We start from the raw sequence: 15549 nt of genomic DNA, 5'->3' as shown, positions 1-15549 counted from the left end.
ACTTTCTCCTCCATAGACCCCAATGTTAAAACGTACTTCAAAAAAGTCTTGCACAGACAACCGTACCCCATTTCTAAATCGCCATTGAAGCCACTTTTTTTTACACTACAGACACAATTTTCGCATGATCTGTTCTTCAAGTCATCCTCCCTCTCCAGTATTAATATTGGAGCAATAGGGGCTATGGTTATGGTGTTTTTGGGGTTTTGTTTGACAGGTGTTTCCCAGTCTTTTCTCATGAAAAGGCGGCAGGCTCACAGGTGTTCGTGCTTGAGCTAATTACTGATGTTTATAAACACACAGACTCACAGACTCTCCAACTGCTGCGTCGTCACCATGGGAAACAATGACACACACACACACACACACACACACACACACTCTCTCTCTTTCTGTCTGCCTCACTCACCCACTCTGTACATATAACTGTCTGTCTGCCTGTCTCACTCACTCACTCACTCACTCCATATAACTGTCTGTCTGCCTGTCTCTCTCTCCAAATCACTCAGTCCATCAAACTGTCTGTCTGCCTGTCTCTCTCTCCCACACACTCAGTCCGTCTAACTGTCTGTCTGCCTGTCTCTCTCTCCCACTCACTCAGTACATATAATTGTCTGTCTGCTCTTCTCACTCAATCCAGATGACTGTCTGTCCTCCTGTCTCCCTCACTCACTCAGTACAAATAACTGTCTGTCTGCCTGTCTCACTTACTCAGTACAAATAACTATTTGTCTGCCTGTCTCTCTCTCCAAATCACTCAGTCAATGTAACTGTCTGTCTGCCTGTCTCTCTCTCCCACACAGTCAGTCCATCTGACTGTCTTTCTGCCTGTCTCTCTCTCCCACACAGTCAGTCCATCTGACTGTCTGTCTGCCTGTCTCTCTCTCCCACTCACTCAATACATATAACTGTCTGTCTGCTCTTCTCACTCAATCCAGATGACTGTCTGTCCTCCTGTCTCCCTCACTCACTCAGTACATATAACTGTTTGTCTGCCTCTTTCACTCACTCACTCAGTACAAATAACTGTCTGTCTGCCTGTCTCACTCACTCAGTACAAATAACTATTTGTCTGCCTGTCTCTCTCTCCAAATCACTCAGTCAATGTAACTGTCTGTCTGCCTGTCTCTCTCTCCCACACAGTCAGTCCATCTGACTGTCTTTCTGCCTGTCTCTCTCTCCCACACAGTCAGTCCATCTGACTGTCTGTCTGCCTGTCTCTCTCTCCCACTCACTCAATACATATAACTGTCTGTCTGCTCTTCTCACTCAATCCAGATGACTGTCTGTCCACCTGTCTCACTCACTCACTCAGGACATATAACTGTCTGTCTGCCTGTCTCACTCACTCAGTTCATATAACTGTCTGTTTGCCTGTCTCACTCATTCACTCAGTTCATATAACTGTCTGTCTGCCTGTCTCTCTCTCCCACAGTCAGTCCATCTGACGGTCTGTCTGCCTGTCTCTCTCTCCCACTCACTCAGTACATATAACTGTTTGTTTGCTCTTCTCACTCAATCCAGATGACTGTCTGTCCACCTGTCTCACTCACTCACTACATATAACTGCCTGTCTGCCTGTCTCACTCACTCAGTTCATATAACTGTCTGTCTGCCTGTCTCTCTCTCCCACACACTCAGTCCATCTGACTGTCTGTCTCTCTCTCCAAATCACTCAGTCCATCTAACTGTCTGTTTGCCTGTCTCTCTCTCCAACACACTCAGTCCATCTAACTGTCTGTCTGCCTGTCTCTCTCTCCCACACACTCAGTCCATCTAATTCTCTGTCTGTCTGTCTGTCTGCCTGTCTCTCTCTCCCACTCACTCAGTACATATAACAGTCTGTCTGCTCTTCTCACTCAATCCAGATGACTGTCTGTCCTCCTGTCGCCCTCACTCACTCAGTACATATAACTGTCTGTCTGCCTGTCTCACTCACTCACTCAGTACAAATAACTGTCTGTCTGCCTGTCTCACTCACTCAGTACAAATAACTGTCTGTCTGCCTTTCTCACTCTCTCACACTCATTCATTCAGTCTCTCTATCTCTGTCTTCCTGTCATTCTGTGTTTCTCTCTGTCTTTCTTTCTGTCTCTCCCTCTTTCCCTCTGGCTCTCTCGCTGCTACCACTACTGCTGCTATTCATGCTACTACCAGTACCAATACTACTACAGCTATTAGTACAATTGCTACTAGTACTAATACTACTGCTATCACTTCAAATACTGCCATTACTATTACTACTTCTTCTACTACTACTACTACTGTTATATTAAATACTACGACCACTACTACAGCTATTACTATGACTACTGATACTACTACTTATACTGCTTCTTCTAATTACTAATACTTCTACTACTAATAATACTTCTACTACAACTACAACTTCTACTACTACAAATATCACTACTGCTGACATTTTTTAAGCCACAGAAGCTGTTCGAATATAAAAATATTCAGCTTTTTCAGGAGAGGGGTGATATTTTTCATATTTGTAATCTTTAAACTTTTTGAATTATGGGATATCTATGGAGAAAATCTTCAAATCCTGTTAAACTTCTTCAACTTTCAAAGCCTTCTTTCTCATACTTTCAACTACAGACACCATAGTTAGACGTTTCAACTAGAAGGGCTTTCAGCAGTGCAGTTTAAATGCTTTCGAGCTTCAACATTTTTCAGACCGGTAGTCTCTCATTTCTGTATTTTCAGCAATGTTTTTGCAATTCATTTCAGCTTTCAGCATTCCAACGCATTTTCAGCAGGAAATGCATTTTCTAGTTGTTTAATAGTAACATATTAGTGTGTTCGGTTACTTTTGACAAAAAATAAGCCCCTTTTCAACCGCAGGAACTTGATCACAATAAAACCTGCTCACAATAAGTTCATCGTGTGCATTTGCAATATCAGGTTAACCTTGGTGTGGGTGTCACATGTGTAACTTGAGAAAGCTGTCTGGCTTGCTTTCATGTAAAGAATGAAAAACAGAGCCTGATTAAAACAATTATCATGTAAGAAAGAAAGAACAGACTCTGAAAATGTAGCAATTTTTTAAAATGATCTATCCTTTATGCATGCAGGGCGACCCTATGATTACCTTAAATAAGATCGATTGACTTTTACTGAAAAGGATGTTCATTAAAAAAAGATCTATCTCTGGTGCAATCAAAATATTTGTTTCTTAACTAAATCTAAAGTAAAGCGATTCCATATGTTTTAGTGCCGTTTTAAGTTTTAAGCATATTTTGATGATATGGTTAATCGCAAATGTTTTGGCCAGGATAATCATGACATCGAATTTTCATATCACCCTTTGCTCAGTCGAGTATTATTTTTTTTGCCACAAGTTTAAACAATTATCAGTTTGTAAAGTCACCTGCTGCTATTGATAACAAGGTGGATAAGAGAGACTGAACCAAAGCAGTAGTGTTTCAAGACTACGAACTAAAAGATCGTTTATGTGTTGTTTCGTCACAATGAGCAAGCACTTACCCGATATTACGCACAGCCATTTGATCCATTGTTAACATAAATAGATGGATTGGAGCAGCTTTGACTCTTTTGTCTTACCCTGGCTGTCTTGTGCAGGTGTTTCCACTCAGCATAGAGCCTCTCCAACTGAGTCCTGTTGCTCTGACTGGACGAGACCAGAGTCTCCAGCGCTGTGATGTGGGCCTCACAGTCCTCCAGGTCCTTTAGTATCACCTGAGGACATACAGGACACACAGCGAGACAGTTATTACTGGTTCATTTTTAAAAAAATATATATAATCTACATATTTAGTATGATATTGCAGTAATGAATCATAATGTATCCTAATGAATGAATCAATCAATCACTTTGACAACACAAAAAGCAGCGATTACCTAACTCAAGTGAGATGAACTGATGACTGCCTGAAGGTAGCCAAACACATTAAAACACTACCGCATGGGTTCACAAGTGGCTGCTAGGATAAGTGTAATTGATATGATAAATATGACAAAGCTGACACAGAGAAAACACTGAGCCATTTTCTGATCTCTGCACTGCAGCTATCATCTGTAACTTCTGAAAAGTTGTATGGCACTTGATCTGAACTCATCTAAATCTGCAGGAGGCGACAATAAGACCGTGTGCTCAGAGCATCTGGTGCTCCGGCTGACATTTTGAGCGGACTCCGACTTGGCCGGGCTCTAGTCTGGCATTAAACTCACCCTGAACTGGTCTGACTGGCTTTTCTTGGCCAGGATGTCAGGCTGGAGGCCGTCAGCTGCCTTCAGTTGGTCCCGGAGAGCAGCCAGCTTGGAGCGAATCAGCTCATGGGCGTCGCCAAAGTCCTTGGTTCTTGAGATTAAGCCCTGAGAGAGGGGGAGATGAATCGTTAAGAGGGCTGTTATACAGCCAGTCATGAGCACGCCCTCTTTGTTTTCACCTCCTCCATAATTAAATGAGGTCTGCACAAGGAGCTCAGGCTTTCTAAACTATTATCATATCCTTTAAATGCTATTTTGGAATTATATTTAGGGCCCGAGCACCGAAAACGTCGGGCCGCGAGGTCCCTATTGAAATTGTAGGAGTTATTATTATTAGGGCCCGAGCACCGACAACGTAGGGCCCGAGCACCGACAACATCGGGCCGCGAGGTCCCTATTGAAACTGTAGGAATTATTGTTATTATTATTATTAGGGCCCGAGCACCGACAATGTCGGGCCGCAAGGTCCCGATTGAAACTGTAGGAATTATTATTATTATTAGGGCCCGAGCACCGACAACGTCGGGCCGCGAGATCCCTATTGAAACAGTAGGAATTATTAGGGCCCGAGCACCGACAAAGTCGGGCGAAGGCCCTATTGTAATTCAAAGAATTATTAGGGCCCGAGCACCGACAAAGTCGGGCGAAGGCCCTATTGTAATTCAAAGAATTATTATTAGGGCCCGAGCACCGACGTAGTCGGAGCGGAGGACCTATTGTTATTCTAATGTTTTTTATTATTAGGGCCCGAGCACCGACGTAGTCGGAGCGGAGGACCTATTGTTATTCTAATGTTTTTTATTATTAATATTATTATTATTAGGGCCCGAGCACCGACGTAGTTGGAGCGGAGGACCTATTGTTATTCTAATGTTTTTTATTATTATTATTATTATTATTATTATTATTATTATTATTATCGTACCAGTTTCATCGCAAAAAGAAGGTGCTTGGGATACTGGGAATCTTTTGAAATTTGGCACAAAATTCAATCGTGGTGAAAATTCCAGTATTATTGGGGTGTCCAGCTGCGGCATGACATTTTGGCTCGATAGCGCCCCCTACAGAGTAGCCCCAACTTTGGGTTTCACCTAGCTGTATGAAATTTGGTAGGTATGTGGAACGTGATGGGACGCACAAAAAAGTCAAAAGGAGGTATATCCTAAACCAAACAGGAAGTCGGCCATTTTGAATTTTATGACGTTTTTGGACCGTTTCAAGGCGCCGTACTTTAACGAACTCCTCCTAGAGATTAAACCCGATTGCCTTCAGATTTGGTCAGTATGCTCTTGAGACCTTGGCAGTGAAACGATACTCGAAGATCAAAAAGTTATCGAACTATGTGTCCGTGGCGTGGCGGCAAAAAAACACCATTCGCCATGAAACAGGAAGTTGTTGTAACTCGGCTGTACATTGCCTAATCTGCTCCAAATTTCTCAGATGTCATAACATCCTGACCCTGAACACATGTATATGACAATTTAGAATCATAGTAATAGCGCCACCTAGTGGCAACAGGAAGTCATAGGTTGTGTACTTTGACACCCTACTGCTCACAGATTAATCGGATCCCTCTCAAATTTTGTCACAAAAGCCTTAAGACCTTGTTAATGCTTCATTGTGAAAATTGTAGGAAGTTGTCGAAGCGTGGCGACGTGGCGGCTCTGCGAATTTCGATCCTTCGCCATGAACGAATAAACTGATGTAACTCGACTCCGCATCATCAGATCTTTACCAGATTTCACATGTTTGATTAAACTCCAGGCCTGAAGACATCTGCAAGCCAATTTTTAATCATAGTCATAGCGCCACCTACTGGCAACAGTAAGTTAAAGTCTTTATACTTTGGCTTGTTTCTCTTAGTTGGAAAATCAGATCAACATCAAATTTGTTCCACACAAATGTAAGAAGTTCATAATGCCAGTTCTCTAAGCTTTTGATGTTTCGTTGAACGCCGTTGCCGTGGTAACGCAGTCTTCGCCGTGAAAAACGATGGTCATTTGGAGAGGTTAAAAATGCTCGAAACACAAGCAAACTTGACACACAGATCACAAGGCCAAAATGTAGTTCTATAATATGATTTTATTCAATCAGAGTGTTAAATCGGCTCAATAGCGCCCCCTACAAAATTTCTACGAAGCAGCCCTCGCAGTACGTTTCACATAGATTAACAAAATTTGGTAGGCACATGTATCACATGTGGACTTAAAGAAAAGTCTCTTGGGGCCATGCCCTAAACCCAACCGGAAGTCAGCCATTTTGAATTTAGTCTGAATTTCTAGTGTCGTTTTTTCAATTTCCAGGGGCTCTACTTTAACGAACTCCTCCCAGGGAACTAATCAGATCAACTTAGAATTTGGTCAGAACAATCTAAAAACCTTTGTGATTAAAAGTTACTCAAAGCTTGTTGTTTCGTGAAATGCCGTTGCCGTGGTGACGCATTCCTCGCCATGAAAAACAAAGGTGTTTTTGAGGGGCTAAAAATACTCAAAACAAAATCAAACTTGTCACACACATTTAAAATCCTGAATGTAGTTATCTGATGTGATTTTAATGCTTCAGAGTGGCAACTCGGCTCGATAGCGCCCCCTACAATATTTCGACGATGCAGCCCTCGCAGTACGTTTCACCTAGATGTATGAAATTAAGTAAGCAGGTGTATCACATGTAGACTTAAAAAAAAGTCTTCGGGGTCCATGCTCTAAACCCAACCGGAAGTCAGCCAATTTGAATTTTGTATGAATTTCTTGTGGTTTTATTTCCTTTTCCAGGTGCTGCACTACGAACTCCTCCTAGGGAAATAATCCGATCAGCTTAGAATTTGGTCAGAACAACCTAAAGACCTTAACGATTAAAAGTTACTAAAAGCTTGATGTTTCATCGGATAACATGGACTTGGTGTCGCGGCAATTTTACATGATTCGCCATCATCCATCAAGCTTTTGTAACTCAACCTTACTTTGTCAAAACTGCCCCAAACCTGACATGCTTGATTGCTGTCGTGATTTTAGGACTTCTGCATGCCAATATTAACTCATAGTCATAGCGCCACCTATTGGCAACCACGGACGTAAACAGAATTCTATAATAACAGCGGCCCAAACAGGGTTTGTGGGCACACCATGAGAAAAAGACTTCTCTGATCTAAATATGTGCAAACTAAGATGCTTGGAGAACAAAAGTTAATCAACAGTGTTTTTCAAACCATGTCAGTGGGCATTAGTATAAATGATCTGTCTAGAGCTTCTACATGAGAATCAGGTTAAATGTTACAATGAATGCTTCACACTACAATTTAAAGTTACAGAAGAGCTTAAAATGAAAACAGTGTCAAATTAAAGTGTTCAAGTAAAAACAAATGACACTGCTGTTCTGTTAACTTTCATGTAAGTCCAAATACAATCAGTAGGACACTGCAGGGAGTTGAACTCCATCCCAGTAACCTGACGGTCTGTTATGTTACAAATACTGAAGCACATTCACACGTTCATTTTGTTAATGATCTTAACAGGCTTACATTTATGATTGTATCGGAGGTACACTCAAAACATTTGAGGCTTAAGACCTGGCAACATGGTCTTGCTATGCTGCTGGTCGACGCAGGAAATATCATCTAACTTGTGCATGCAGTGTATGATGGTCACAGAAATGCATTGCCGCATCAACCAGAGTCCTGCCAGTACCCTCGACGTGTGTGACGTTGCGAGGGCCCGATCAATGCTGCTTGCAGCTTTAATTATTATTATTATTCTTTTTCTCTCAAATGAATCGCTTTTTTGGGGGCTTTATCATATCCCAAAACTCCCTATATTTGGCAAGCATACCAGGACTGCGAGAAAATTTGATAATTTATAGGTCCCATGCTTAAGTATCAAAAAATTGCTCACTAGCGCCCCCTAGAAGTCTGACCGACAACGCCTTGCGGCAACTCTTACCCATTGTGTCCGATTTACTTGAAATTCGACACACATGTCCACCTCCACCTACTCTACAAAAAAGCCAATCAGACCCCTAAGCTCCGCCTCCCAATATTTTCCGCCATTTTGAATTTTGTGAAAAACACATTTTCACAATCTCCTCCTACAAGCTGGGTCTGATTGGTACCAAATTTGCTGTGGATCATTATTGGATCTATATCATCAAAACTTACTAAAAGCTTGTTGATAACCCATTGCAATAGGAATATATGGACCAATGAATTTCATAGGGGCGTGGCCTTTTACAGCAATACATATAACTTCAAAACCATGTGGCGTATCATCACGAAATCTGGTGTGTATGTCCACATTGTGTTCTGTAACATACACTCAAATTTTTATTCCATACAACCACTCGGGGGCGATACAGTAATCCTCCCATTTTTTGCATTTTTAGGCATTTTTCATCGTTTTCAGGCGTTGTACTTTAACAAACTTCTCCCACAAAATTTATGCGATCAACTTCAAATTTGGTCAGGGTGATCTAAAGACTTTAATGATGAAAATTTGTAAAAATGGTCTACTGACATTGAACGACCTTTGTTTTATGTGGTGCCCATGTCACGCACATTTCGTGCCGTTCGCCACGAAAGAGGAAGTTGTTGTAACTCCAAGGTACTTTATTCAATCTGCCCCAAACTTGTTATGCATGATGCTGGTCCAGTCTTGAGCACATTCTCATGCCAACATTTTCAAAAAGGCATAGCGCCACCTACTGGCAAAAGGAAATGACAAGTTTTATACTTTGATGTACTCTGACTAGGAAGTTACCCAGATCAGTCTTTAATTTGGTAAGGTAAGCCGTAAGACATTGATAATGCTTCATCATGAATATTGTGAGTTGATGCAAAACGCTGTTGCCGTGGCAACGCGTCATTCGCCATGAAAAATTAAGCTTATTTTTATGTGGCTTACGATGCTCAACAAGCCTTAGAACTTTACACAGGTGTCATAGGTGATGTAAATAATTATTTAATTTGGCTTTTTGTCTCGACTGTTTCAAATTGCCTCGATAGCGCCCCCTACAAATATTAAAAAACGCAGCCCCAGTGCTACGTTTGACCTACATGTATGAGATTTGGTAGGCACATGTATCACATGGAGACTTAAAAAAAAGTATCTTGGGACCATGCTCTAAAATTAACAGGAAGTCGGCCATTTCGATTTTTGTGTGAACTTTCCCTTGATTTCCAGTCGTTATACTTTAACGAACTCCTCCTAGGAAATTAGTCAGATCGACTTCAAATTTGGTCAGTACAGTCTGAAGACCCTTGTGATGAAAAGTTACTCAAAGATTGTTATTTTGTGAAAGGCCGTTGCCGTGGCGATGCATTATTCGCCATGAAAAACGAAGGTGTTTTTGAGTGACTAAACATGCTCCAACCAGAACCAAACATGGCAAACACATTTAAAATCATGAATGTAGTTTTCTAATGTGATTTTAATGTTTCAGATTGGCAAGTTGGCTCAACAGTGCCCCCTACAAAATTTTGCCGATGCAGCCCTCGAAATACGTTTGACCTAGATGTATGAAATTTAAGAGGCACATGTATCACATATAGACTTAAAAAAAAGTCTCTTGGGACCATACTCTAAAATCATTTTGATTTTTGTGTGAATTTTCCCTTGATTTCTATTCGCTATACTAACGAACTCCTCCTAGGGACTTTGTCAAATCCACATCAAATTTGGTCAGTACAATCTAAAGATCTATGCAATTAAAAGTTACTCAAAGCTTTACGTTTGATGGAATGACGTAGCCGTGGTGTGGCGGCCATTTTACGAGATTCTCCATTAAACAACAAGCTGATGTAACTCCACTGGACTTGCTTAAATCTGTCCCAAACTTGCCATACTTGATAACAGTCACTGCCTGAGGATGTCTACAAGCCAATTATCACTCAAAGTCGTAGCACCACCTACTGGCAACAGGAAGTCAGCGTTATGTGACAGACGGAATCCGATTTACATGACATTGACATGTGGTCTGCACTTGATGTAGAGCAACGTAATGCATGTTTGCGTGTGTTCTGTAGCGCCACATAGTGGATGCAGAAACTGGTGGAATATTTGCACGACATAATTTCCAGCATCGCAGAGTCCAGCGGGAAAAATATGTTAAACTCTGGGGCGCGTTGTCCGATGATCAAAGACATTCGCGGCCGCGTCTGCCAGTGTCCTGCCAGTACCCCCGAGACGCGGGAAGGTGCGAGGGCCCGTCCATCGCTGCTTGCAGCTTTAATTGAAATTGAATTTGATAACTTTGATTTACAGGGCTGATAATGTGTAATTATTAAGTGTGTGTGTGTGTGTTTCACCTTCCTCCAATGGACATAACACCGCAGCTGTGTTTCCATTCTTGGTTCTTCTTATGCACATTATGAAGTATCGCATTAGAAACGCAAAACATTTGCTATAACTTCCTCAATTGTGCAAACATTTTTTACCCTTGCTTGAGGTTGTTTTTGCCTTTGTCAAAAAGAGTTGATGTGCTAAATGGATTAGGGAAAGGCCTTAGCCGAATAAATTCTGACGTAGAGAACATTTAACTCACATGACTGATCAGCTGTTTCTGCTGTCTGCGTCTTCCGGGATACATCTTTATATTGTCTTTGTTTTTGCACAACATGAAACATGGCCAATACTAGCTGACATGAAAGTTGCCCAGTTGAAACAAATTCCTGAAGACCTGTCTCCATTTTTGTCTAGTAGATGGAGTTATGGACGGACTTGTACTTGTATAGCACTACACTACGTGTCATTTATTCATTCATTCCCTGATGACAGGGGCTACCATGCAAGGTGCCACCTGCCCACCAGGGCTATCTAACATTCACACCCATTCATTTACTGTAGGCACAGGCTTCAGGAGCAACTTGGGGTTAAGTGTCTTGCCCAAGGACACATGGACACGGACTGGAGGAGCCAAAGAAATAACATTTATTTTTACAACTAACACTTGAAAGGATGAAGGCACTTGCAAATGACAAAGAAGCACAATATGTAAGCCATACTTTGGTGTTTCATTTTTACCTCTGTACTTAAGATTCAACATTTTTACAAAATTAACCAAAACACTGGCAATGTGGAAAATCTTGGGTCAATAATAATGAGAGCAAATATGAAACAAAATTTAGATCGGAACCTCTAAACTAATAAGAAATCTGGTTTGACGAACCACCAGTCTTTTGACTGAAAGTCGACCCTCAACCTCTGAGCCACAGCGGCCCTTGTAGATGTTAGATGGCCAAGGTGACTTGTTTTTCTTGCTGTTCACAACCTCTACCTCTTCTTCTACTCTATTTACTGCTGGATTACAGCCATGTGTAGCCTATAGCGCCAACTTCTGACCAAAAAATTCTTTGGCTGAGTATATTCGCTCCAAACCAGATGGAAACACATTTCTTTTTTGCGACATTTAAAAAATGTGCTTAGAATTGATTAGAAACACAGCTTGAGGGGTAACAGGTGGCTGCTAGTTAATTTTCATACTTTTAATGCAAGGATCAGATTTAATGATCACGGTAGTTTTTTTTTGGTCTTTTGAGATGGTCACTCTGTCCAATTAGGCAATTATAGAGTTAGAAATTCTTGTCAGACTGTGACTTGTCTGACATATGACAGACGACATGTTGGCAAAACAAATCGGACATGCTAGTCTTTTTGTGAGGACGTCTCATGGCTGTCCTGCATGAAAGATGACAAATCTTTTGTCGTCAGTTGAACACGGAAAATACTGCACTATCAACTTTAGACCAGGGATTTATTGGTCACTATCTTTCTGCCGCCTAAAGATAAAACCACACCTCATTTTAACACCAAACTCCTACGGGCGTAAATGGATGCAAGTACATTTGCATCAGTCTGAAACTAGCAATGACTGTCGTTCGCATTCAAACTGAAGATGCAGTGAAGCCAATGGATGACAGCATGTTAGTACCTGCAGCCTGCTCTTCCTCTGCAGCAGCTGAGCATGCAGCAGCTCTCTGTTCCGGATGGCGGCACTCAGCTCGCCCTGCAGGCTGTCGGACCCCTCGGGACCGAACACCGAGTCCAGCAGGTCACCCTTCACCTGCAACAGGCTGAGACGCTCCTGCAGCTGGACACTGGCCTTCAGCAGACCCTAGAATAGAAGGTCATTGGAGAGCACATGAAGTCTGCTGTTCAAACTTATCCAGGCCACCCCTATTTAAAGGCTCCACACTGCTGAGGGGTTGCCACAAAGATTTTGCAAAGATTAGTGAATTTAATTTACAGATCAAATCTATAGTGTCATTCAATATAAAATATATAAATATGTACACAAATATAATCCTGAAATAAATGAGGCAATATAGTTAAATAAATAAAAAAGTTTTTTATTTTAAAAAGGAGGTTTTCAAAGGACTAATTTTATTTAATTCAGAGAACTATTGTTTCATAATTCCACATGTATTTATGTCAGGGGACTTAAAAGAAAATAAATAAAAGTCCCCTGAAATATAAACAGTAGTAAAAAATAATAAAGTAAGTTTTTATTTATTTATTGAACTATATTAACTAATTTACAGTATATATTCATATTCACATTTATTTATATATGTATTGTCTCCTTTTTTATTTCATGGGCATATTTAAAAATCCATGTATTTATTAAATATTGAATGAAATGGTATTCCATACAAATCCCCATAGTTACTCACATGTCATTCAGAAAACTTCTCCTGCAGAATTTCATAGAGAACTTCATATGGATTTTTTACGAGAATACTAGAGTGCTGCCACAGTGACGCAACTCTTACACAAGCTTTGACTTTGAAATTTCTTTTACATGTAGACTTGAAATTAGAGAGTTATAAATCTTTCTGATCTTTTTTTAAGAGTGCGTAAATGTGTAGGCAGCAAGAAAGCAGAATTCCACTTTTTGAGCTTTTTTTTTCCTTCTCCTCGGTGACCCTTGGAAGCACATTGCCTCCTGACAGGTATTGATTGACATTGTTTATCCGCATCATTTTATGTGATTGTGTAACAGAGTGAGCACGAGAGAGATACATGCAACAAACGGTACCTCTGAACAGTTTTCTGTCAGAGCTCCTGCTTGGCCTGAAGACCAATTCAAACGACTTTATGAGGGAGGAAATTAACTGCAGAAACTCCCTGACATCACATTCGATAGCTGTCTCACAGTTTTACTGAATATGTATCTGACAGAGAATCAAAGATGAGTGGCAACCACTGACATTCTGTGTAGTTTAGAAACAACTGGAGCACATTGGAAAGTTGTTTAATTTACAATTAGGGTCAGAGCTTCAGGTCCCTTATGTGCAATGGAGGTCACTAAACTGCTCAGAATGCTTGAAAAGTAGCTTTTGGTTTTGGAGTGTGTAGTGAAAGCAAAGCAGAACAATCACAGATTATCATCAGAGTGCATATGACATTTTAGCTGGAAACTACTGTTCAAGGAAATACAGGGCACATCTATTGCCTCTACATGGCTCTCAACATGGCGACGGCTAACAGCGCAAACAACAGCAACAGTGTTGACAGAGCTCAGACACTATGAAAAAAAAGCACAGAGAAGCTCAGATCACAACATACACAGAGGGAGAGTGACTTCACTCTCTGCTCAGGTAGACTTTACTCCTCTACATCTTCACATGGATAATAGTTATTTGGTGCTGTATTAATGCTCTGAATGTCATAGTTCAAGTTCATGACGACTTGAGAATGAATAGGGTGAACTTGTTAAGTTTTTTTGTCGAGATACATATGTTTAGGGTGTGTGTGTGTGCGTATACTCATAGCGTCCAGAGTGATTCAGGGACGTGCGGTCAGGGGAGGCAGGTGAGACAGAGCCTCACCTGTCATTATGAAAAGTAAAAAACAAATAATGCTAAAATAAAATTAATATTAATATTTCTCTACTGATCTGTGCTATAAATGTAATTTAAGTATGATTATGATTTATGTATAATCAAAATCACTGAATTAGCGCATGTCCTGTTCAAACAGATAGGAGACAGGTGAGGCAGCGACGAGCTGTTCCTCACCTCAGAATGCGCAATCCCTCACTAACTGGGTTGAGCGTGTGCCTTTTGCTTTCTCATTGTTTGTCACCACTGTAATATTTGTAGACACTTTTATTATATGTCCTTTCTTTACATAGAATATGTACTGTATTTCACGTATGTGTAGAACATATTTAGTGTTGCTGATCTGACATTAAACCGCAGTGAAAAAGCACAGAAGGGCGGCAAACACTACCTCTACCTCAAAGAAGAGGGCGTGAGCCCACGGGTCGGGTTTATGCTTGTTCTGTCGTTGCTCTTCTTCTACACTTCTCTTCTTCTTCTTATATTTTGCTTTGAGTTTGACCACAAAAATGTAAGATTCTATATCCAAGCTTAAAAATGTCTCAAAAAACAAGGAAATATGACCAAATCAACAGCAATTCAACGGCGGACAGGTAAAGTAATCTTTTATGTGTTTGTTGTTCTCTTTATACATCCGTGGTTGTTACACAGATTATCGCGGAATCTCACGATTTTCGTGGGTGGCGCCCGCGTGCACTCCGCTTCTGAAACGCTCCCGGTGGAATCAAATATGGACCTTACCGATGTGTGTGTAAAGAACGCTGATATGAAATATGAAAAACAACCAGTAGTCAATGTGCAAGCTGCCAATTGAATGGTGATTTAAGCTACTCTATTGGGTTCATATATTTGTAAATCTGATTTATGTAGTGTCAGTGCCTCACCAGCCACGAACCTCACCGCACGTCACTGGAGTGATTGATAGGTTCTTTTTTAACATAATTATTATTAACAGGTTGATATCTATGCCAAAATAGGCTATATATCATGGTTTATTGGGAGAAACCAAGCAATTATATGTAAAATAAGACATTCAGAACCCCCATATAGACCAGAATGGAACAATCCTTTGCTTTTATAACCATATGTCGAATCAGGCTCCTTAGATCGAACCATCGATAAGGTCATCTCTATATTAATTATATAGTATAAATCTTTGGCATCACTACGAGGGACACCTCTCGCATTAGACATTACACATGCATTATAATTATTTAAAAAAACCATTAATCATAGCCGCTTTAAGGAAATGTAGTGTATGTTTTACCTCTATGCTCTGGATCATCATGGCGATGTGGGAGAAGTCAGTGAACTCAGCGGAGACCTCCACAACCTGAGAGACCATGTGGCTCCACTGTGCGTAGACCAGCAGCGGGTCCTGGAGAATGTTTCTCAGCCCCGACTCGGACTCTGAACACAACCTCGTCGCTCTGCATTTCACACTGTTACATGAGCACACAAATTATGACAGAGAACTTTACTAT

The 15549-nt window shown here is 40.9% G+C and overlaps 1 protein-coding gene across 1 annotated transcript in view; it reads right to left on the bottom strand.

Annotated features, from left to right (window-relative positions):
• syne3 (spectrin repeat containing, nuclear envelope family member 3) overlaps positions 1-15549 on the bottom strand; it is a 75208-nt gene that overhangs the window by 39459 nt on the left and 20200 nt on the right. Inside the window, exons 8-11 of the mRNA XM_068717782.1 lie at positions 15333-15507; positions 12154-12336; positions 4198-4341; positions 3571-3705 (exon numbers count right to left, since the gene is read on the bottom strand). Of these exons, the coding sequence (XP_068573883.1) occupies positions 3571-3705; positions 4198-4341; positions 12154-12336; positions 15333-15507 (637 nt within the window). The remainder of the gene's footprint in view (positions 1-3570; positions 3706-4197; positions 4342-12153; positions 12337-15332; positions 15508-15549) is intronic.

The sequence above is a fragment of the Cebidichthys violaceus genome, unplaced genomic scaffold, assembly GCF_023349555.1.
Source record: "Cebidichthys violaceus isolate CVI_PGR_0920_01 unplaced genomic scaffold, fCebVio1.0.p SCAF_22, whole genome shotgun sequence".
Classification (NCBI taxonomy): Eukaryota; Metazoa; Chordata; class Actinopteri; order Perciformes; family Stichaeidae; genus Cebidichthys; species Cebidichthys violaceus.
This window is presented reverse-complemented; position numbering and strand designations above follow the sequence as displayed.